General features: G+C 36.9%; 1 protein-coding gene across 17 annotated transcripts in view; it reads left to right on the top strand.

The window, feature by feature from the left end:
- Positions 1 to 24,621, top strand: part of SYNE1 (spectrin repeat containing nuclear envelope protein 1) — a 319,742-nt gene that overhangs the window by 70,172 nt on the left and 224,949 nt on the right. For 12 of the 17 annotated variants that reach the window (XM_075413801.1, XM_075413802.1, XM_075413814.1 and 9 more), the window contains 11 exons: positions 893 to 1,071; positions 3,229 to 3,425; positions 3,566 to 3,675; positions 8,653 to 8,700; positions 12,719 to 12,826; positions 13,599 to 13,736; positions 14,911 to 15,075; positions 17,608 to 17,720; positions 18,267 to 18,435; positions 21,659 to 21,755; positions 23,309 to 23,511. In XM_075413801.1, the coding sequence (XP_075269916.1) occupies positions 893 to 1,071; positions 3,229 to 3,425; positions 3,566 to 3,675; positions 8,653 to 8,700; positions 12,719 to 12,826; positions 13,599 to 13,736; positions 14,911 to 15,075; positions 17,608 to 17,720; positions 18,267 to 18,435; positions 21,659 to 21,755; positions 23,309 to 23,511 (1,527 nt within the window). Of the gene's footprint in view, positions 1 to 892; positions 1,072 to 3,228; positions 3,426 to 3,565; positions 3,676 to 8,652; positions 8,701 to 12,718; positions 12,827 to 13,598; positions 13,737 to 14,910; positions 15,076 to 16,952; positions 17,176 to 17,607; positions 17,721 to 18,266; positions 18,436 to 21,658; positions 21,756 to 23,308; positions 23,512 to 24,621 lie in introns of those variants that run through there. The other 5 variants (XM_075413815.1, XM_075413805.1, XM_075413804.1 and 2 more) reach the window with 3 other exon arrangements.

The following is a 24,621-nucleotide window of genomic DNA, read 5'->3' as shown; positions in this document are numbered from 1 at the left end:
ATATAGCTCATTGAGATGAATGGGGGAAATTATGCTTCTCAGAGTTACTGAAACTCTAGTTCTCTGCACTAGTTTTACTTGGGTTGTTTTTAGAGCTTTTCTTTAGTTTTCACGGGCAGATACATCGTTTTAACATGAATGAAAGCAGAAGTGCATTAGAACTGTGGTTCTCATTGTGGCAGACTCATTCTGTGATGTGACACAACTTTGGTTTTTAAGTAGACAGCATAGGCAGTCTTGCAATGTCCTCTGTATATAACTTCTTCATGTTAAAGAACCAAATTATTAGTCCACTTAATGTTTTTAGAAGAGTCAAGTTAATGATTTTCATTTGATGAAAGGCATGATGCAAATAACTGTCATATACCCTCAGCAAGCACTACTAATGTACTTTGCCTGCAGTACACTCACTGTTCCTTCACAAGGTACCTCTAAGCAAAGCCACAATTGAATTTGTGCCAAAACAGTACAATGGTAAATAAAGAACTATCCAGATGAGATCCTTGAGGACACTTCCATTCTTTAATCGAATGAGCCTCCTCTGAAATTAGTGGATTGTTGTATAATTTGAATTCAAGCTAAATGTAAGTCATTGTCTTCTCTTTTAATGGTAATTTTTCATAATAGATAACATGACACACTTGCATATTGTGCTAGCTGTAGGGTGTCAAGAAAGTCAACAGATGTCTTACACTTCTGAAATTAAGACCATCATCTGGGCACATACATTAGCATTTTTGAAACTACTTTAATGTATAGTTAAATAAAACTCAGCGTGTTAATCATAGCTTCTGCCCAACTTTATTTTGTCAGTTGTGTTGGGAAATTGTTTAAGAAACTAGTGGGAATTAAGATTATGCACAAATAGTCCATTAACATTTTTTCCCCACAGATTGAAGAGCTTACCAGCAACCTCCCACAGCTGCAGTCATTGTCTAGCAGTGCTTCTTCTGTGGAGAGTGTTGTCAGTTCAGAAACTGCAAGTCCCCCAAGCAAACGCAAGGTGGTAACCAAGGTCCAAGGAAGTGCAAGGAAGGCTTTGTTAAAATGGATACAGTACACAGCGGCAAAGTAAGTAACCCACAAATGAACCAAATTTACATCTTAAGTGTAAACTTTTTTTTCAGATTATAAACTCTCTTGGGCAGGGATTGTCCTTTGGCTCTGTATTTATATAGCACCTCCTTGTGATCATATTCTTGTTGACAACTGAGGCTGCTAAATGTTACCACCATACAAGAAACAAGTAATGAAGACCAATTTGCATTAATTTTACAGTCAGTCACATTCTGTAGACTCTGAATAATGAATGAGATTATCTATACAGAATGAGGAACTGAAAGCGGAATTAGATGTGTCAATGACAATGTATTAGTCCTGCTGTCAAAACACTCGATGTGACAATGCAAGTCCCACACTGACTTAGTGTTCCTCACTGACAGAGCTTGTAGGAGCACTGAATTCTGGCACTTGCCGTTGAAAGGCAGGTGATGAAAAATTATTAATGTCCTTCTGCAATTTTGTGATACAAGGGAAATATTACTACAAAAATTGTCCTGAATTTTCATTCTTTTTAATCCAAGTTATTTTGGAGTTATTTCTTGCTAACCTAAGAATCTTCACCTTTATTTTGTCTAATTATCCCACGTTTCCTCTGCTTCCAAAAAGGCATGAAAAAAAAGCAGAAATTAGTTCAAAGATACTACAGTAGTTTGATGGCTTCCACAACACGAAAATGGAAGTCAAAGATGTAAAAGAATAAAATGGATTTATTTGTTCAAATTAAGGAGTCACTGCTCTTTGAAGAGATCAATGATGTGCAAAATGTGGAGGGGAAATGACCAGCTGTGGAATGGTGCCTCACAGAAAAGAAATATAATTGTAAAGATACAGACTTTCTCCAGTTCTCCCATAAATAAGTAGAATACAGTAATTTGTAGTGCAGTAGAGTCTAATTTGTCATTCTTCCTATTGCACTTTTGACAGTAAAAGACAGGCAACTGAAAGTGGTCAGCTGCAACTTCCAGACATGTAAACATACAAAATACAGAGACGTTCATAGATGAAACTGTCAACATTATGGGAATGAGTGGGTGAAATGTGTTGAAAGAAGCCTAGAGGAGGGATGGTACACTTCGCCTAGCCCTGCTTCACATTGTGATTTGGAAGAGCTAGCTCAATAAAGTCAGTTAAAGTGTTTCACTGATCACAGTGAGCTTTTAAGGAAGCTTTCAGAGTTTCTATTGCTGTGAACCTCCCAATGGCAAGACTACCTTAGTGTCTGTGTCCTCAAATAAAGTTTGCATGTTCAAACAAAGTAAAAAATAGTCTTGCAGTCTGTGGGCCACCATACCTTTCAGAATTACCTTTAAAATAAGCAGTCAGAAGTGTGATTCAGTTCTGATTACTTTTGCATTCTGTATTGCTATTTCTTGATCATTCGTGTTTATTTTTTAGTGGATGCGTAAATGTTCTAGTGTATGAAATCATAGTTTTGGTAAGAATATACAGAAATTTGTGTGTTGCATTTGCAGCTGAACAGCAGTGATGTCACTGTTCATGCTTTCATTTTAAAAGATAACAGATTAATCCAGGTTTTTTGGGGGTCTTTTGGGTTTGTTTTTTTTGGTATGATACTGATCATAGAATCACAGAACAGTTTGGATTAGAAGAGACCTTTAAAGGTCATCTAGTCCAACCTTCCTGCAGTAAGCAGGGACATCTACCACTAGATCAGGTTGCTCAGAGCCCCATCCAACCTGACCTTGAATGCCCCAGGGATGGGGCATCTACCACCTGGTGTACCTAACTGAACTGAAGTAGTTATAAAGGAGGGAGATAAGAAGTGCTTTATAGTGAGGGAGAGAATAGTGAATGGAGCTGCGTACATCCACAGATTCTGTGTGTGTTATGCAAGAACCTTGAGAACTTTGGTGCACTTCATTTGTTCAAAATACCTTTGACTTTCTGCCACTAGCAAGTCCACTGAAGACAAGTATAGTAAGTGTATGACAAAAAAATCTTGGATCTTCATAGGCAGAAATGAATTTATGCATTGGATGGATGGATGGATGGATGGAGCTGTAGTCGACCTGATTAGCATTGCAGGAACAAGTGGTTTAGATTTAATGATGAGTAGCTGCTGGGTGAAGCAGCCTGTCTCCTCCTCTATTTCATCTAGTCCAGATGCTGTTGCAAGTCACTTTTTTTTTCTTTCATATTCTTTAGGCAAGTTGGAATTGAAATCAAAGATTTTGGACAAAGCTGGAGGAGTGGTGTTGCATTTCATTCTGTTATTCATGCTATCCGCCCAGATTTAGTGGACATGGAGAAAGTGAAGGGAAGATCAAATAGAGAAAACCTGGAAGAAGCCTTCACACTTGCAGAAGCTGAACTCGGAATTCCAAGGCTTCTTGATCCTGAAGGTGCCTCACGCGTAGCTGAAAACAGTTTTAACTACTTTCATGGGTTAATCAGAAGTGCTAATTCATAATGTTTAGGCATTTAAGCAGCATTTTGTGCCATTCAGCTGAAAACTAATTTACAGTGTTCTATACTTGTCTAGATGTGGATGTTGACAAGCCAGATGAAAAATCTGTCATGACTTATGTAGCCCAGTTTCTGAAGTACTATCCTGATCCTCATCATACAGTGACAGATGTGCAGGAGAATGATGTAAGTTTGTTTCAAATAACTGTACAAATCAGTTTATCATGAGGGGGCTTTGTAAATTTTATAGCTTTCTTATAGTTTATATGTTTCCTTTTGACAAGCAGTTCAAATGAAAGTAAGCACAATAAGAAAAATGGGAAAGATTAGATGAGTATAAAGGAACCAGTGTTGCAGTGGTTCACTAGTAGATGGGGAAAATAGAATGGTGATCCTGCACAGATTTTCTTATTTTCAGCAGTAGGAGTCAAAAAGAACACAAACAGTTACTGTAGATAGTAGCAAACCAATGGATCCTTAAGTTCTCGAAGAGAATTTCGAGCATAACACCAATGATACTGCAATAATTTGATAGCTGAAGCAATGTGTCACTTCTGTTTTCATCACACCAGGTTTCTGAGTAAGAACAAGACCAGTCCAAGAGATTTCTTAGGTATATAGTCTTTGAGCTTTTAGGCTCAGAAGGTAGTTACAATTTTGACACAGGTTGCTTTCTATTGCACAGTGGTGTTTGACTATTCGCTCTAAGGAATTGTTTTTTGCTTTGTGCATGCTCTAGTGCATTGGCTTTGCACTAGAATGGTTTTACTCAGTGATGCCAAGTGATCATGACTCACTTCCTAATCCTGATCATTTGCTTTCTTCATGGCAAGCACAGGAAACACTGCTGAGACAATCTGCTCAGCCCCAGCAAGAGAGGAGGAATCACTTTTTATCTGTGGTTCTTTGCATTCCCTACAGAGCTATAGGAGAACTTCAAAAGGCGTGAACCTCCTTCCTTATGGTTATGCGTGGCTAAGGCAGCTGTAGCTTTGCTGTCTGATTGCAGTGTCTGAGCACTGGAATTTTTCATTTTCCTTGCTGCAGCGTTGATCTGAGGACAGATGTGTGCCGATGCCACAGCATCCCACTGAGCAAGGGGGCTGCTGACGCAGAGGGAGTAAGCACTGAAGCCTCATGCTGTGGCCTCTGGCAGGCTAAGGTAGTCCTGTAGTCTGCATACCATGGCACACAATGCAGTTTCTGCTGCGAGCAGCCTTGGCCAGGTCTGCTGCCTGTGCTGGGGTTGGATTTTGAAGAACAGCCTCACCACCTACTCCTGAGCTATATGCAGAGACGATGCAGGAGGATGGAGGACAGTCACTCCACACTCTGCCTTGCCTCTGGCTGTACACACAGAGACAACAGCATGTGAGCTACAAAAGGGAAACCACTGAGTTACCTCCAGAATTCCCAGTGAATTACTAGGAAGTGAAACAACACAAATTCATCAGTTTGACATGTATAGCTCAAGACCACTTCCTCTTCCTAGATATCGCTAAGACATTCCAGTAGCAATCAATGTGAATTTTGGTAGAACTGCTGGTCCCCTGCATGTCACAGTGTGGAAATCAGTAACTCCCACACTTTGAGAAGAAACTAAAAGTTTGGCATTGCACTAAATTTCTAATGTCATCATTCTTTGTTTCCTTCAGGAAGAATTGTATTCCCTTCTCACACCCCTGAGGGAATGCCAACCAGTTAGAGACAAACTCCACTTCTCCAGTGGAGTCTCCAGTCAAGAATAGCGATAGGGCCCTCAGTTTTTTCTGACATAGATTCTGCTAACCCATCTCTGGAGAAATTCTAATCCCTATCAGGCACCTGTGTCCACTCTATACCTCTCTTCCTGCTCCTGTCCACTATAACGTCCAATTCCCTCACCTCTGGTCATGGTACAAAATGATGACCACATGTCATGTAATAGGTTGATGAGAAAGAGGTCTGGATGGTTCCAGGCCAGTAAGAAATGCACAAAAAGTTCAGGACCCCACGTAAGCACCGGCCCTGAAGCACTCAAATACATAGTGTTAAAAACAGCACCATGCTTTCATCTGTTTGGGACTGGCTAGATATAAGCTCTCAAATGGCTAAACTTTTGGCACACTTGGGTCTTTTATTACTATAAACTTTTATATTTCTGTCCTATGTCACAGAGAAAAGCTTATTTTGAAGTTGGCTGCTTTACTTGTGATTTTTCAGGGAGAATCTGTCAACAGATTCTGGAGGGAAGGAGGAAAGAAGCCAGGAGTTAATGCAGTGGATCCTGTTGACTTCAGGGTACCTAGATGAAACCAGATATCCAGATAATCCTTGGCAAAATAAGAGTGTCATTCATATTACATGATACATAAGAGAAGATTCTAGTGCTGAATATCCAACAATGCAGTGTAAAAATGTACAGACATAAGAATTGCATTTCATATTTATACAATATTTGAAGAGAAAATTGGAAAAAAAAGTCTCAGTCAAATATTTTGTAATGTAATCAACTATCTTGTAGAGTTTTTTTCACTGAGTGCTTTTGTATGTTTCAGCCTAAATTCATAATTGCCTATGGGTTAGTGAATATTAGGCAAAGGATCATTTAAATCACCAGGTTAAGTAAGGCTATCACAGCAGCAGATCCAAATTGATAGTGTTTCCAGCAGCTCAAAGGAGATTGCCAGCTGGTGAGGACACACTTGGAGCACTGTGTCCAGCTCTGGGCTCCTCAGTACAAGAGACCTGGACGTATTGGAGAGAATCTAACGAAGGATCACAAGGATGATGAAGGGACTGGAGCATCTCTCACGTGGAGAAAGGCTGAGCAAGCTGGGACTGTACAGCTTGGAGAACAGAAGGCTCAGGGGGATCCTATCAATGTGAATAAAAACCTGAAGGGAGAGTGCAAAAAGGATGGTGCCAGGCTCTTGTCAGTGGTGCCCAGTGACAGCACCAGAGGCAATGGGCACAAACTGAAACACAGGAGGTTCTCTCTGAACATCAGGAAGCGCTTTTTCACTGTGAGGGTGACTGAGCCCTGGTACAAGTTGCCCAGAGAGGTGTCTCCATCATTGGAGGTATTCAAAAGCCATCTGGATGTGGTTCTGGTCAACTGGCTCTAGATGTCCCGGCTTTAGTAGGAGAGTTGGACCAAATGACCTCCAGAGATCCCTTTCAACCTCAACCATTCTGTGATTCTGCAATTCTGTGATAATATTTAAGTGTATAGTTAATATATTTAAGATTTTTTTAAATGAAACAGTGACAGGAGAGGTCTTCTTGCAATGCAAGAGGAATGCTCTTTTCTAAATGGCATCATACAAGAATGGAGATTTAAATTGCTTTAAAAAAATAGAAAAGTGGGTTCTCTTTAGAAGAGCAAGAACTATTTTCTTTAGTACTTAAGGTACATTCATGAACTTATCACTTTGCAAACTTAAGGGAAAACTTTTTTATAGAAGTAACTGCTTGGAATCATAGTATGGTAACTGACTTTCTTGACCACACAAGCCATTTAAGTACCTTTTTTTAACCCTTTTCTGCATTAATTCTAATGTTCACCTTGCTAAATTAATTGCCTGGAAAAAATGTAAAGTAGAGAGTACTCTTTTCTCAGTGCACAGAGTGTGCAGTAAATCAGATACAAGATGTTTTTGTGACTGTATAATCCATTTAGACTGAAAATTCGTTTGTGATTTTTCAAGAAGTGTTGTCTACAGGTTCTGTTCTAGGTATATGAACATGTGCAAGATCAGAACAAATGTGTAAGATAGGTTCATTTTAAAATAGACCTTTTGTGTTTTGTGGAAACTGTGTAAGTGAATTGGATGCCCTTGTGATCAGCATAGCTAATGGTGCAAGGTAGAACAGTATCTACTGCTTCTTTCTTACCTCTTACTGACCTGGAGTATCCATGTCCATCATAAAGCTTTCCTTAGGAATTTTGCATTATTTGGTTAGTTTAGTTATTTAGGACAGGATTCATTCATGTTTAAGAATGTAAAAGCTAGGTACTTACACTCCACCTGTAATCAGCGAGAGATAGACACTTTTCTAGATGGCATCTTTCTTAAAATGGTGTCCTAAATAAACTGTCTTCTGGAAGTTCCTGTTGCATAGCATTTCAACAGAATTAAAACTGACCCAGATGAAGTATTCCCTTAGGTTATATTCCCATACATTAAATGTTGTTGGCAGTTGATTAAAAAGAAATCCAGACACAATTTATGTTTTTGTGACCGGTATAATTCCACTATTCTTAGCCTTTCTGTCTTCCTCCTAAAGTCCGGTATAAGGCGATATGTATCACAGGATGGTAGAAGCCAGGTACCTGAGAGAGATAAACTTGAAAGACTCTTATCCCTTAAACTCCTGGGGTACTCTCAATTTCTTGTTTCCAAAATTAAGCACTTTTAGGGTGTGTTCCATCTGACCTTTGTTAAGTGCCTGCTGTAGAATGAGGTGAGTTGGGCAGTAGATGCTAGATGCAACTGATTTTTTCTATTTGTCAAAAAGAACTGAAAGAGTGACTATCTATCCCAGTTGCAGATGCCTACATTTAGTTAGAAGAACCCTATTCCAGAGTGGAGTGTGTCTGGGTGGGTTTTGATGGTGATGGGGCAAGGATTTCTGACCCTCTCCCCCTGCCCTCCAGCCAACTCAGCTGCCACTGTGTTTCCTCAAGATGTGTTGTCCATACAAATTCCTATTCATCTTCCATCCTGATTCAATGCTCAGTTTATAAAGAATTGGCATTGGAAGAAGTGAAGTAATAATTGCAGCTTATCCCTTATTTGTGGTCAGAGGGAAAAGCTATTTGCATGTGCATTTCCAGAATTAAACGAGATCTAATATCTCATGCATGGACCAGCTATGCACATATGTGAATTTGTGTTGTTAACACATCTCAAAAAAGCACAGTTGCTCTAAGGTAAGTAACCTTTTTTCCAGATAAAATAAATCATGTAGTGACTAGTAATCTGGAAATCAAACCTAATATGAAAAATACTTCACTGGATATGATACAGACATTAACTTGGTAATATTTCAAGTACATCTTGTATTCTTACGCGTGTGACTTTTATTGTTCCCTTTGGACTTTCTTCTGCTTTGCTTTATTTTGTTTGCTTTTTTTTTTGTTTCCCTTCTTCTTGTTTTCCCATTTGTTTACATTGCTAGGAACTTCAAGCAATCCCAACTTTTGTCATTTCTTTTATGAAATTTAAGGTAAGGGTAATATGCTCCAGAATAATTGCTTGAACTGGACCTTTCATGCTTGTTATCTGTTTCTATCCTGCACTTCTGTGACTTTAGATTTTGGGTGGTTTTATGTACGTTGGTTTGCTAGCCTTACGTTAATTTTCAAAAAAAGCAAATTAGTATAACGAGTCTAAGTCTACTTTCTTACATGAGCTGATCCTAACAGCTTTATGCTTAATTTTGCAAACAATTTCACAGAAATATTGTAGAAAAGCAAGTCAACTTTCGTATAATAAATGTCAGACTATGTTTTTGTTTTTCTTATAGGTGTAAACGTGACAAAATATAGATTCTAGACTGATATTTCTACTTATCTAATGTCATTTTAGATGGAGTTTTTGTATGTCTAGGTTTATAGAGTAGATACTAGATTTTATGTATGATTGTGTCACTGATGTATGTGGACTGTGGGTTTGAAGGAGAGAGCATTCGTGTGTTGCATGATATGCACTACTCCTTTTTTCACATAAATTATGATGGTTTTAAAAATATACTTTTTAATCATCTTGGACATTTAGATACAATTTTTTTAGTGTTAACTGAGAGAAGTTCAGAAATCTGTCATGAAGTATTTGAAATGAACATTCAGAGGTGAAACTGGAAGACTGCAGAAGTGGAGATATTATGAAACAAATAACAGGTGTCACTGCAGTCTGTCAAAAATTGTTTAAAGTTTAATGGCACAGCAGCTTTAATGGGACCTTGTTGTACATTCTTAGCCTTACACAGCCCCAGTGCATTACTGCTTAAGCTAGTGAAGATTTGAAGTGCTAAAAGCTCTGTCAATTTCTTTATCTTGGTATAAATTTAACTACAGAGGAAGCACACTCCTCCGAAATATTTCTGATGTAAAGTCTTTCTCTTCTTGTGCTCTGATGAGCAAGTAATTCAGAAGATAGTTCTGTCACTCCACCATCTTTATGCCAGCAGAATTCCCCAATGTAAAAGGGATTTCCTGAGCAGGAGCTGCAAAAATAACTTTCTGAGCTCTTCCAGTGGTTTACTGTCTACTTTTACAGACAGGCATTAGTAGCTCATTCCTGAAGACGATACTTGGCTCAGCATTCACCATGCATCTGCAACACTTGTCAGTAAACGTGTTTCGGTAACACCTATACACATATACATCCAATAACACATATATATAAGCCAGAGTTTTCAAAAAGAATAGCTAGTTTATTGAATTAATGTATAAACCTTTTTAAAAGGACTTGATTTTCTCAGCACATAGGTAATACAATAGTTCAACATCCCTGAAAAACAGTAGACTTATTTTTTTTAGATTTAAAAGTTCATTTTTGAGAACTCTATCCTGCCTGTGCCTGAGAATTTGAACAGTTCGCCTGGTTTATAATTATATATTAGAGAATCCAGCAAAGTACTCCTTTTTCAGTCTATAATTAAATTTCTCATTAAACACAGATGTGTATTTTTAGCTCCTTAACACCAGAGTATTCTGTATTAGATAATTTTCAAATTATCTCTGGCAAGCCAGTTAATAAAATAATGTTTTGACTTTGAGTCTGAGCTGAAAACTTTCTTTGTGAATTTAAATTGTACCCCTTTGTCATATTGGAGCTCATAAACACTTTAATTACCTTCTTTGATGTTCTTTGGTAGTTGAGTGCTCCTGCAAATAAGTGAAAATTCGTAGAATGGTGTCAGGATAAATTAATGCTTTAAAATGCTCTTTGGAAGTAGCACGTGCTATAGGCCATAGTGGCTTAGATAAACTGAAATAAATGTGATTAGAGATCAATGATCTTCATAGGGAGGGAACCACATAGAGTTGTAATTATCCTAGTTAACTTTTCTTTGAAGGTTTATGTTCTGATCTGTATGCTACTTCAGATGTGCAGGCTTTAGAAAATAGTTTACATATCTGTAAGCCTATCCTTTTGATATTTTTTTTTTACTAAGAGTAAGAGCAACTAGGCACTAATTAAAGTCTTGTTTTAAGAATGATAGCTTATCAAACCTGAGGGGTGTTGGTGACAGGTGCCTTGGTGTCTAAGAAAGTGAATCTTTGATGTCGGTTACCCAGAGACTTTAAAATGCTTTTGTAGCAATCGAGGATCAGAGAACCAAGTTTGCAGATGAGAAGTGATGCGCTGAACTGGAAACCTGTGAAAATGTATGAATAAATAAATAAAATGCTTATCATGCATTGTTACACAGGGTCTTTAACAGCATTCAGTCAGGTGGTCACTGAAACACCTACATCTTCTGCAGTTAAACAAAATGCACAAAAAAGTTGTCTAACTAAATAGTAAAAAAAAAATCACAGAAGACTTAATGCCACTTGTTAACTTTATCTTTTCACTCAATGTCAGAGAACTGGTATGTGATTTAAGAGTTGTGCGGCTGTTCCTGTGTTCTTTGTCTTCAGGTACCATAGAGGTGTTCTTGATCCCAGTGATATTCTATTTCAAAAAGATTTGGTCAGACCCAATTTTAGCCTTTGTTAACTTTTTAGGCTATGTTGACAGGAATCTTGCAAAATACCTGTTTTGCTCACATTACTGTATGAACAGTTGCAGCCATGCAGATGCTCTTGCAAAGACTTACCTAAAGGAGCTGCTTCTCAGCGATCAGAATGTGAGCCATAGAGGAATAAAAGCCAGTGTTTTACAGAACTGAATTTATAGTGTGAACTAAAAGTAACATACACACATTTATTCTCTTCCCAACTTCAAAAATATCTTACTTGAATTTTCAATTAATGGGGTTGTTACAGAACTTTCAATCCATTAAGATGGATAGTTTAGTATTTTCTTTATGGAGGTACAGTTAAATACTAGTAGAGATCTCAATATTCTCACTAAAGTTGTAGCTTCTAATGAATGGAGTGCATTTAATACCAAAGTTCTTTTTCTGATGGCTGAATGAGGTAAGAATTCTCTCTTCTTATATTCTTCTCATGGGGGAGTAGTCCTGGCTTTGCTGTTTATCTCAGAGAATCTTGATGTTATTTTTCCACACACAGAACCAACTGTCAGACCAGAAGAGTAGGAATTTTATTCTCCTTCTGTATATTTAAGTGATTTAGAAATTGGAAGCATTAGGAGTTTTGGCTTCTTGGGTCACTGTGTGCAGTCGAGGAAATCCCAACATTACAAATAGCTGGAGCAGGGAAGTGTCATAAGAGTCCTATGCTGTTTCTTGGGTACCAGCTTTTGGCGAGTGTCAGAAGACAGGAGCATGTGCTATAGTGAACTTTGTTCCAGCACAGCTGCTCTAATATCATGTTAACCTCGCTGCATATACCCAGCTAAGAACTTATTTAGAGAGTTACCAGATACAATACCTGTGATATTTGCACAATTTCTTGTGCCAATTCGATCCAACTAACTACTGTAAAACAAACACGCTGTTCTTCAAAGCCATAAAATGGCATGGAAGGAAAAGAAACTGAATACAGTCGGGTTTTCTTTCTTTTAATTTACCTTGTTAAAACATGCTCTATGAAAATATTCTGCCAACTTCTGAACTTGGAGCTTGATGTCAAGGATTGCCCTGAAGTTACTCAGAAAATATTTTTTTTTCAGCATTACCAAACCAGATATTAAAATGGTGGTAAAAGATGATAAAATCCTCTCCTGCCTCTGCTCATTTAACTTTAACTGAAATTAAGTCTGCAAATATGTGGAAGAATAAAATTAGCTGTTAAGGTATATTTAAAGAATTTTGTGTTAACATCAAATAAGAACTGCAAGTAATATCTGTGGCACTGTAATGTCCTAAATTGTCATGATTTCACCACTGTAAGACTCATGCTTAGATGCTGAGGTCTCCACTTAGGAAGTGCTTTTCAGTTAGACTGTATGAAGATAAGTGATGAGAGAATTGGGCCCAGATGTTCCATTGGCTTTCACTACAACTAATGACCTTGACTTGCTAGAGAGGTGTTAATTTCTGGACTGTATCTGACACCTCTACTAATAGACTGCAATGTTTTTCTGTGTCTGGCTGTACTAAATCATAGAAGGAAGACAGACTGATGCTGAGAGACCTAAAAGTGTGGGCGGAACAATTCGAAAGAGACTTAGGCCGTGCACAGGTGGCAGAAACAAGCTTACAGGACAAATACCAGGTAAGCAGTAGGGAAAATTTTGTGTGATAAGACATTATTGTCTTCATTATGTGTAACATGTACTGCAGTATTTTATGCAATCTGTATATAAGCAAGTCAGTATACTGTGGTTTAAATAAGGACACAAACTGTCTTTATTGGTAGAGGAATTATAATGTCAGCTCCAGCTACCTAGAACAGTGCACAGATGGTTTGCCTAACACAGAGCTTTTTCTAGCAGTGTGAAGAAGGACTGTCCTAGTTAAAAGTGAGCATGTGTCTGCACAGTCCTTCCAGATCCTGCGTGATATAGCTCAGATGCGAGGTAACACTGGAGGCTGGATGAGGTGACAGGTGGAGAGGACAGTGCTTATAGCTTCATTTTTATCCCCTCTCTCAAAGGTTAATGACTAAATCAGCAGTATAAATTTTGACCTAAATTTTCTCCTGAAGCTTGGCTGTTCTTTAAAAGCAGCCACTGTCTGTCCCAAGTAGTATTTAATCCATTTGCTAGTTTATCTGATCAATTATTGTTTCCTTTCCTGTAGGGTTCAGGAATCTGATAATTGAAGGGAAATACAAAAGTCATACCTATGTTTTCCTGGAAGATTCTGCAGTCTATTAAAATTTTTAATCAAATGCATTTCAGTGTAAATATTCAAGTTTACTGCTACTCCTCTTTGGGAAGGATTAGGACTTCTATCAGTACAAAATTGTCATAGCGTGTAGCACTATAAATGTTGAAGAATTCTTTGACTCTGTACTACATTGTTTTTATTTTCTCTTTGTGCAGTCATTTAAGCATTTCAGAGCACAATATGAGGTACAAAGGAGACAGATTGAACTTGTAACCCAGTCATTAAGGAAAGATGGTAAATTATCACTTGATCAAGCTCTGGTGAAGCAAGCATGGGACAGAGTTTCTGCCAGGGTAAGTTGAAAATTATTATGCTATCTATTTTTATTAAATGAGAATTTAAAATCATTTAGACACCTATTTACTATTGATCTCATTAGGCATTAGGAACATAAAAATGGACCAAACTTCTGTCACTGTTTTTCACTGCGATTATTTTGCATTTGTTTTGAGAACATATACTACACTGTCATCTTTAGTAATGCTCAAAGATAGAATATGAACTTTTAGAAAAGGACTATAGTTTGAGGTTTCACTTTATTTGAAAGTGTGTCAACAGTGCTTATCCAAGTTCAAATCATTGTTGATAGAAAGAAAAGCATGCATAATACCCCTTTGAAATGCAATGCTTTAATGTAAATTGCTAGTTATCTGAGAAAATCTAATATTACATTTTTTAATATAACTAAAAAAATTTCTGTGTAATACTGAATACTTTATCAATAGGCTAGGCTTTGATGCTATTTTTGACCTGGTTGCAATAGTAATAAATGAATCTTAGCGTTTGTGATAATAATTTTGTAATAATTGAAAGAAGAATCCCAAGCGAGTTATATTGTTCGTTACAAATAAGAAATTGTTAAATCATTATTACTCAGTGCATTTTCATGGATTTTTTTCATGTCATATGTTTAACCAGAGTGTCTATTTTAAAATATTTTGGACTTTTGACATAATTTTTATTATTTTTTCACTCCCAAAACTGGGACTGACAGTAAAACATGGTATTGTACTGCTATATTCTCGACTCCACAGTCCTTTGAAACTCATCTGCACTTTACACATAGAAAATATGTTCAAAATAGATATAAAAAGATTTTATGTGAGAGCAAGAATTAAATGACATTGAATGGAAGAAGGTCTCACATCCCTTGCTGTGCCTATTAACTGATGGAATTCCAGATCTCAGCTTGTCAGTTGTTCCAGTTTATATGTGGTCAATTCTATAATTCAGTTACCTCAGTTGGAAGGGGAATATATGAATCAATGAATCCTTACAGAGATTTTATTGCCTGTGGGAACGCTATAATTTCAGAACCAATGTGAAGTAATATACTTAGGTTTATGTCTCAAACATTCTGTTATGTGGGGCTTTAGCCTTACAGTATAGAGTCTGATTTTTCTCAAGATACTTGTTTGTGTAATTAAGCAAGGAAGTAAGTTCAATCCTCTTGCTTTTATTTCCTAGCTACTTGATTGGCACATACACCTTGATAAATCTCTTCCTGCACCTTTGGGTACCATAGGTGCTTGGCTCTATAGAGCAGAGGCTGCTCTGAGGGAAGAAGTAACTGTTCAGCAAGCTCACGAGGAAACAGCGAATACAATACACCGGAAGCTTGAACAACATAAGGTAGATCTACATGCATTCAATCTGTGCTTTATACTTCATTGTTTCCAAAGCTGTAAATGATCCATACTATACAAAGATAGATTATTATTTCTAGTTTCTGTGGATGGTGTCATCTTAATGATGAATAAATCTAGATGTCTTGTAGTGATGACTTGAACTGTGGTATCTGTGTATTTTACAAGCAATATTTAGAATTGCTCTTGAATGTTCCTGCTTCTTCTGTGTGGAAGATATTAGGTATTACTGTTTTAATTGTTCCCCTATTTTAGGATTTCTGTTGCGTAAAATTCCACAAGGAACTCATGAACCTTGTTCAACCAATATGAACTTATTAGGTGAAACAGGAAAGAGAGCACAAACATGCTAAGTGTGCTGATAGTGCAGGTGATATGCACTGGGGGAAAAATCTATGAGGAAGATGCTGTTTTCTTTCAAGGGTTAATCTCTTGTAATGCTAAATTTCATTAGCTTTCTTGTTAATGTCATATGTTTCAGGATCCGTAAGATTTGACATTAGTTTAAAAACAGCAAGTCAAACGCTTTTTTTTTTTTTTCCCTCTTATAATGTGAACTCTATAGACCTCCTTTTGATACATTCATAAGAAGCACAAAAGAGTGTGTCCTAAACTGTGTATGCTTTGCGTGAGAATTGCTGTGGAGAGGGATTTCTATGCCAACAAATAAACATTCTATTTAGGTTAGTCTGTGCCAGGGGAGTTTTCCCATGGGAGTGGGATGGGGAAAGGTTCAAGAGAAGCATGTGCAATTGTATCTGTTCCTGGAGTTTGTTTTTTCACTCAGTTTTGCAGTGATGAATCCTAAAACGTTGTTGGATAGTACCAGAAATGCATTAGTGTATTTTTTTCAGTCCTTGTTTCCTAGGAAGTTGTTGGGGTTTGTTTGTTATGTTTATTGTGATGTTTTGTTCAGATAACATCATCACTTTCTCTGTATCTTTGTCTCACCTGACAATGGGTTATTTTAGTGAACTTTATTGCTTATGGCCATTTTGAAGCTACAAAATGTGGCAGTTTATTTGGACAAAGCTTTGTGGAACCAAAGAGGCACTTAAGTTTATTTTAGTTAATATTGTCCCCAAGATGCTGAAATTAAGGACAATGTCTGTGCTTGTTGAGGGTCATTTTGCAGACCAGCATTTCACTTCATGAGAACACTACACAGAAGTTTTCATAGGCTTCCAGTTGGTGTTGGATGAAACTACTGGGTCTTATTTTGACTTACCGAGGCATGTTAGGGGCATCCCTTTTTGTCTGGCAAGGTCTCAAATGCAGCTAGCTGAGAGACTTATTCCAAGTCTTTCCTTTATGTGAGAGGATGTCACAAGATACTCTCACTGGAGTTTTCACCGTGGTAAAATCAGTGCATCACTTGCATCTGAGAAAGCCTTGTACATTTCTCTTCACAAAAAGGTGTTGACTGAAGTGGAAAACAATGAAAGAATGGGTGGGTTGATGGGGATGGTGGGACCATTTGGTGAGCTGAGCCAGTGAATTACCATTAATTTCTGCTGTGCAAACACTGGGATTTGACTGGGGAGAAAACCTTTTTCAGCACATAGGAACAAATAGACATCTGTAATCAATACATAAGCCTGCATTTTATTCCCTCAGGTGAGAGAGGGCGACCTTTGTATGATTTCCTTTGCTAATAGGCTTCTGAGCACTTTGTGCCAGGAGCTGTCTGTATGCAGTAAAATCCCTGCTGTTCTGTGTCCTCTCAGCCGCCGGGGACTTGACGTGTTATAGTTACGGTGTCTCTTCAAGGACTACTGCCAGTCATTCATTTTAATATGTAGTCTCCAGGAGGCCGTTTGAAGCGGTGTTGCTTAGTTACAGTTGAAATGTGCTGTGCTGTAAGGTTTTTGCTGGTACAATTCTTAACGCAGGAATACAGGTCGGGTACCACATTCTGCATTTATTTGTGTAATATAGAGGGAGCGATCCTGAAATCTTTTGATGCTGAGAGAGTGAAAAGTTCACTAAATATTGAATATGCACTTACATAAGGAGCTATGGATCTTCTGCCTATATATAGTGGAGTAGATTAGTTGCTGAAAATTTGAATCTGTACTTAAAAAAGGTTAGTATCTGTTATAAAGATGTAAAGAGTAATTTAACAAGATTATGCTGTTTTGATGTTAAAGTATTCGCAGACTGCATTTCAGGGATTATTTGGTGCTGTTGTTTTGTTAAACCTTTGCAGTGTATCCTCTGTTATAAAATCTTCCATAATTGTTAGACACAGCGTTAGCAGAGCATCTTATAAGGAGGTTCCTATGTAAATGTTTCATTTGATGTAAATGCTTCTGTGGTATGCATAACCTTGCATGCAAATGTGAGAGCATGATCAAATAGTTAACTACATTGAGTCATCAGTGCAGGCTTAAAATTGTGCTTATTAGTTAGGTAGCCTACTGTGAGCCTTCTCTGTCTCTCTGTCTCCCTCTCTTCCCCCCGCTTCCTCCCCCTCCCCACTCTCTCAATCTCTCTCTCTTTCTTGAAATCAAATCAGGATCTGCTGAAAAACATAGATGGTCACAAAAAGGCATTCCATGAGATCCACGGGGCCAGGTCTGTTAATGGAGTACCTGTTCCACCTGACCAATTAGAGGATATGGCAGAGAGGTAAGACTTTCAATCTGAAATAAAAACCCTCCATGAATGAAAGGGAACCTGTTTACTTTTTCATCTATTCATGTAGAAATCACTGTCTAATTATGTTTCTCAGCAGCAAGCATGAAAAAATTGGAAGAAAAACCCCTCTAGAATATAAATTAAAATGTACTGAAAAGCATGATGCTTTAAGGATTGATGAGAATCAAAATAATCTATGGGGTTTGGAAGTGAATACTTTTTTACATTGATCCTGTTATTACTTGTCCCTGGGAGAAATGTTATGTAACAACAGCCAGGATTCATCTGAGAAAAGAAAAATGACTTTGAAAAACTTAGTGGCAGATGTAAACTGATGATTTCTATGAATAAACAGAAATGTTATTAATTTACTATGCAAGAGCAGCTATCAGAATGATCATCATGTATAATTAAATGTTTGTAGGCTATGAATTAGGTGAAAGGTTAGAAAAATGTCTGAACTGTAACTAATGCTATCCATCTCTCCTGCAAAAATTAATATCGCTGTATTTTACTATAGTGTGATTCATTTTATAGGTTTAATTTTGTTGTCTCTTCATCTGAGCTCCATCTGTTGAAGATGGAGTTTCTGGAACTGAAGTACCGTCTACTGTCACTCTTAGTCCTTGCAGAATCAAAGTTAAAATCGTGGATTATCAAATATGGAAGGCGAGAGTCGGTGGAACTACTTCTTCAAAATTATATTGTAAGTTGGGGTTTTCTTCTTCTTTTTAGAATTATTTTTTAAATGTTCATATTTAAGATTGCTGGAAGTGGATAAAAGAACAGAAACAGAAATGAGACTTGCCAGTCATCAACTTTGTGACTGCATTATTATGGAATATCTTTTCAGAGGTGCATCTGTCCTCCCCATGGAGGAACTTTAGTCAAAAGGCTAAAAGTGAAAATTATTCTTTTTGCACCATCTCTTCAAACACAGAATTAATGTCCCAGCTGCTAACTGCTCGACCGTCAACTTACCAAGCATATCTGGAGGTTCTAAATCCTAGATTTTTATTTACCTTAGGTAGAAATTCCAAAGAAATTAATTTCATCTTCTTTTACAACTTCATAGAAACATTTTATAGTGACTATACACAGATTAAGTGCAGAGATAGAGGAGGTTTTTGGCATGCAGTCCCTCACAGTACTTTTTTTTTAGTCTTCCAAATAAAGGAAAAAAAAAAAGTTATGCTGCCTCTGTGATCTTGTTCAATATACTGTATGGATAGGGGAGTCCTTTTATTCTTTTAAGCAATGATTTTTCTTCTCCTACTCAGCATTAGTATATTAAAGCCATTACTTTATTTTTATTCTGGAAAGAGATTGCTCCAGCTCTGCATCATCCATATATCATGTTAAGAAACAGAAGCTATTGAGGTACAGATGCTCATTAATACGTTCCTTTTCAGTCTTATGGTGCTGTATCTTGTTAAATCCACACTTGCAGTGCCAAGTGGCTGGTAGAACCATACTACTGCTGCACTTCTACATTAGGGCATGAGGGATTCTTTCAAAAGTAGGGCTGGGCTAAATACTTTTTTCCCCTTGTATCTAATCCATACAAGGAAAATTGCACAGGAAGATTCAGTTTGGAAAGAATTCATACAGTTATAGAGCCATTCAGAGCCAGGACACTGTGTAATGGAAGTTATTGATCTCCTCACAGCCTGACAGTTTTTATTGTTTTGGAAGAAAACTTCAAACTCAATAAAGTTCCCCTACAAAGTGAAAATTCAAGATCTGTTCACATTTTTTCCCTTTCTGTGTTTAAACTTCAGCAGTTAGGGACACATAAAAATTCAGGGGTTGAGCCTGGTTTTAGACAAGCGTTGCAAAATTCAGATGGTTATTTAAAATAACATAGTTTGCTAGAGTGATATGCGATAGCTGGGAGTTACAGTGCATTTGTATACTCTGTAAGACTGTCACAAAATCTCCTAAAAGGTGGCAAGGGAAATAATGAGGAAGTGAATAGCTTGACTTTTGGATTATTATTTTATGTCACTTTCTCATTTTATGCCTTAAAATGAACCTAAAGTGGTGAATTTGTATGTTATTTTGCGATTTCCTCCAATATTCTTGTGCTTCAGACCACTAATGCTGAGATGGTCATTACGGTAAAGAAAATGCTTCCTTGAATCATTTATGAAACTGCATCACATCGAAATGAGCGAATTGAGACAAGAAGATAGAGTTCAGTTTCATTCCTTGTGGCCATGACTTCTGGCTCCTTCCAGGTGGCCGGTGATGGAGAGAGACTTTATTTGCTTTGGCTTACCTGGGAGTGATTTTCGAGGACCAAGAGCCAAGTGTTATTCCTCCAGTAAATTAGGAATCTTACGTAGGAAAGCTATAGTCAGTACCTTGTAGTCAGTGACGGTATTAGTAGGAGATAAAAATGCAAGCTTGTTTGTCTGCCAAAGCAGACTGAGCAATGTCAGCATTCTAGGAACATGCGTAGTTAAGATCTGGATGGAACATATGCCTGGAAAATATTTAGATACTGTAGCTTAAAAATAAAAGTGGTGGTTGTTACTTTATCCTATCTTTTTTCGTCTGTCTGTCATATACAAGAAGTAAAGGTCAGCATAAATTGTACACCATCAACCTGAAGAATAGTAACAAAGTCCCAGCTGTAATGGAGATGCTGGGTACAGTTATCCATGGATTTTAACCCATGGAACTGTGTTTTGGCATTGCTGTATTAGCACTTTTTTAGCACCATACACTGTACAGGTTTGGGAAAAGCTATGTATTTTCTTTAAGGGATCTTGTCAAATGGGAGACATTATTAATCAGTAAGATGTCTGTATTTAATTTTTAAAAATATTTCCAGTTGCTTTTGGGATCAATATTACAGAAGTCATTTGATACAATATTTGACTTTCTCATGTGAACTCTTGCAGTTTTTGGTTCAGTGTAAACTCTCTGTGTATTTATGTCTGGGTTTGGCAAAAGTGTGAGTCGGGAGTTTGTCACATAGTTCGTTGTAAAGCATGTAGTTCTTTATACATGCCAGATTTTTTTTTAACAGTAGAGCAGAGAAAAATTCTGATAGTCCTTGACTTCTATTTTCCTTGGTTATAAACACATTTCTGAACTACATACTAGATAACTGTGGTGATTTGACATAGCAGCTGTGAAAGGTTTAAAATAGAAGATTTTTAGATATATACTGGCTGGCATATTAATTTATAAAATTGTTTTTCATGTTATATAATACAGTCCAAACTGTTTCCAGGTAAATTATTTGTCACACTGTAACACATTACACAGCTAAAACATCACTCACAAAGGAAAAGCATTGTGTCACACTTTGGAGAAGCAGCATCTCTTTGTGCAGTGTTTGCTTAATCTTATTTTTACCGATTACAAAGGAGGTAAAGGAAAACAAAGGATAAGTCAACTGTTCTACATCTTTTAAAGTGAAACCTGCCTTTCTGCAAATGCTTAATACAGGAACAATTTTTAAATTTTAACTGGATTTTATTTTTGTGGTGACCTATATGGATGAAATTTTCTCTTTTATTAAAATAACTCCACTTAGATTTCAGTGTAAAACAATTTCCATTAAATAACTTTTAACTACTCAGTTTCTGCACATTCAAAGCATCATATGCTAGTGAGTTTCAGCAACTCAGCAACTAACAGACTAACTAAGAACATATAAAGTAATCTTTCCATATGCAAAGTGAAGAAACTGTATTTGTAAAGGGAGTCTCTGCTATACCATTAATTTGAAAAGGTGAAATTTATATATTATTTTATAATGATGATAATTTAAAGACCATTTTTAATGAAAAATAAAAAATGAATGGAGGAATAATGTTAACAGTTGTCATCACTGTCCTGATGTAATTTCAGAGAAATTATCCTTATTCTTAATAGCTATCTTTATTTTGCCTGTTGTAATTTTTTTTTTTCAGTCTGTTATTGAAAATAGTAAGTTCTTTGAGCAGTATGAAGTTACTTACCAGATCTTGAAAAGAGCAGCTGAAATGTATGCCAAAGCAAATGGCTCAGGTAAATTTCTATGTTTCTTTCGTCATGGGGACACCATTTTAATCTCTTTAGACAAAAGTATCCTCTAAAAAGATCTCCTAAGATTTGTTTCTTCCATGTAGCAGAGCTGTACAGCAACTGCAGTTTACCAGAGAGGCTACAGCCTCTGGTAGCAGTTTCACATACTCTCTAGCATGAAGCCATCTGGTACAGAGCCGCTTGCCCTCCTGCTGTAAAGATTTCTTAATCTCCAGAAGAGGGTGGTCATGTTTAGACTTCCTAATCGGAGAAGTCCATGGTCCATGCTAACTTCTGGTTTGTTTCCGTGTTTTTGATTTGGGCCAAATGTGTGCCAGAGACCATATTAGGAGTAGGGAAGGTCACATTCTGGTGCCTGGAAATGCTCCCAGGCTTGGCTTCATTTACTAGAAAAAGATAAATAGAGAGCTGGTCCCAGCATTGTTGTAGCAGCAAAAGTATCCCCTGATTAATTGAAGATTCTGCATTAACTGTGAAAATCTGCAAGAGGAACCCAAAAGACAGTTGAAGTATGGATATACATGAGAAAGTTTTGTAGCTGATTCAACAGCTGCCTCCTGTAATTCCTGAACACTGCTGAGTTCAGTGAGAATGCATGACAGCAAGATTTGACCTAGATAGTTACAGACATGAGATCACTTTAATCTCTGCTGAGGACATAGCACAGTAATGCTATGGGGGATTGCTGCAGCTGCTGAAGTGGTGAGCAGATGTGGAGAGAAAATGGATATCTTTCTTTGTTGTGAAATTTAAGTTGATGATGGCGACACTCAAATTTTACAAAAGTAAACATTTTTTACAAGGTATTCTTACAAAGAATACCATTAATAGATATATTCAATGCTGTTAAAAAAATCCAATAACAAATTCTTTTCTAAAGGCCAGGTACTCACTTATATGAATTGAGAAACAGCAGTGCACATTACAGAAAACCTTAGCTAAAAAATGTTCTTTGTATTATCTGTATTCTGCACGTTTCATGAAATCTCAGGATTTACTTGGGTCCTTTTTCCTTTCTCTGTTTTTTTTTTTTTCTTCTGGAATGAGGACACCCTTGTTCTTTTACTGCCTTGAGGAAAATACTAAAAATTAAATGGCAAAAATTAGCAGAAGTTTGGTTTTAAATTTGGTGGAAGGAATATCAGAATTTCATTCAGTACTTTACAATGTGGACATAAAAAGTGTTTGTACATGACACCTCTCTATTAATTTCTTCATTTTTAAGGAAATTTTCTCTCTTGATTTCTTTTATTACAGACCACAAATGAACACTGCACCAAATATGCAGTGTGGCTGTTTTAATATAGCAGTCATTTTATGTACTTTCCTAAGTCTTTGATTCACAGGTTTAATTTTTCAGTAGTAATTTTACATTAAAATTGGACTGTAAACTGAGCGTATGTATATTAAAGCCTACTGAAATAGAAGTTGCAGTAAAATATAATTCCTTATGAGAATGGATAAGCATAACATAAAATTAAGCTTAACAGAAGTAATAATGAACCAAAATAATCAATGTCTTTCCTGTACCTCAGTGGAAGAAGTTGAGAATGTGATGAAATTCATGAATGAAACAACAGCACAGTGGAGGAACCTCTCGGTAGAGGTGAGAAGTGTAAGAAGCATGTTGGAAGAAGTAATTGCTAATTGGGACAGATATAGCAGCACTGTGGCAGGTCTACAAGCTTGGCTGGAAGATGCTGAAAAAATGCTGAATCAGCCTGAACATTCTAAAAAGGTATGCACTAATAGCATGTGTCTCGCTATTTTGTAAATTATGAAACACAAGTTATGTTTTTGCTTTTGCTTGGGTTGCTTTACAAAATGTCATACAAGAGGGAGAGATTTCTTTCAGTTTCTGGCATACTGTCTACATTCATCAGAAGTGTTTCAATGTTTGCACGTATAATGTGTGCAGACATATGCACATACACACGCAGTGAAGTAAGGCATCATCTGTGATAGCAAGGTTAGAGGCATCTTTGACGTAAATATAGGGCAGCAGTATTGCTCAGAAATAGGGATGTTACATGATTCACTCAAAGGCAAATACAGCTTAACACCACAGTGCGTAGTCATGTGGTGAGTATAAAGACATTTAAAGAAAATTATTTTTTCCACTGATTTTTCTACCATAGAGATGACAGATTTCAGTATTATTTGACTTCACAAGACAACTTTATTAATATGTGTTTTTGTGTTTGATGGGTAAGTAATTAGTAAGTAATTAATCCATTTCCCTCACCTTTCAGAAATATTTTAGACAGTTGCTTTTGGGCACCTGAAGTCATAAGGATAGTTTTGCTGTCTTTTATTTTCTGTTCGGATATTATAGTACTGAAGCACCAAAATTTATGTTTGTGAAACTTCAATAATGAACCAGATTGTCTGGAATAATACTGCATTTAACAGGTACTATATTTTCAACCAATCCCAATGTAGCAGCGACAAAGTGCTTAACACTGAGGTATGTTTTTCATAGGTTGTAAGATGTCAAACTGACCTCAGGTCAGGAATGAGCATTTCATGCTACATGAAAGAATAATATAATTTTTGGTAAAAGTTTGTTAATTTAAATTTATGTGGAAGAATGGAATACACTTTTTAAATAAAAATAAACCTGTGAAAAGGATTCGATAGTCTGGCATAGTATAAATAGCAACAATTACTACTGAGCAGGAAGGGTGACCTCAGTTTATCAGGTTGATCTTATTTCCTTGTGTATGCTTTATACAAGTAACTTGCCAGTGTTTAAAATAAAATATTCTTATATCCATATATATGAATAAAATCAGTATAAAAACTTCTCAGATTAGTTTCATAACTTTGCTTGAAGATTTTCAAAGCA

The sequence above is a fragment of the Opisthocomus hoazin genome, chromosome 2, assembly GCF_030867145.1.
Source record: "Opisthocomus hoazin isolate bOpiHoa1 chromosome 2, bOpiHoa1.hap1, whole genome shotgun sequence".
Lineage (NCBI taxonomy): Eukaryota > Metazoa > Chordata > Aves > Opisthocomiformes > Opisthocomidae > Opisthocomus > Opisthocomus hoazin.
This window is presented reverse-complemented; position numbering and strand designations above follow the sequence as displayed.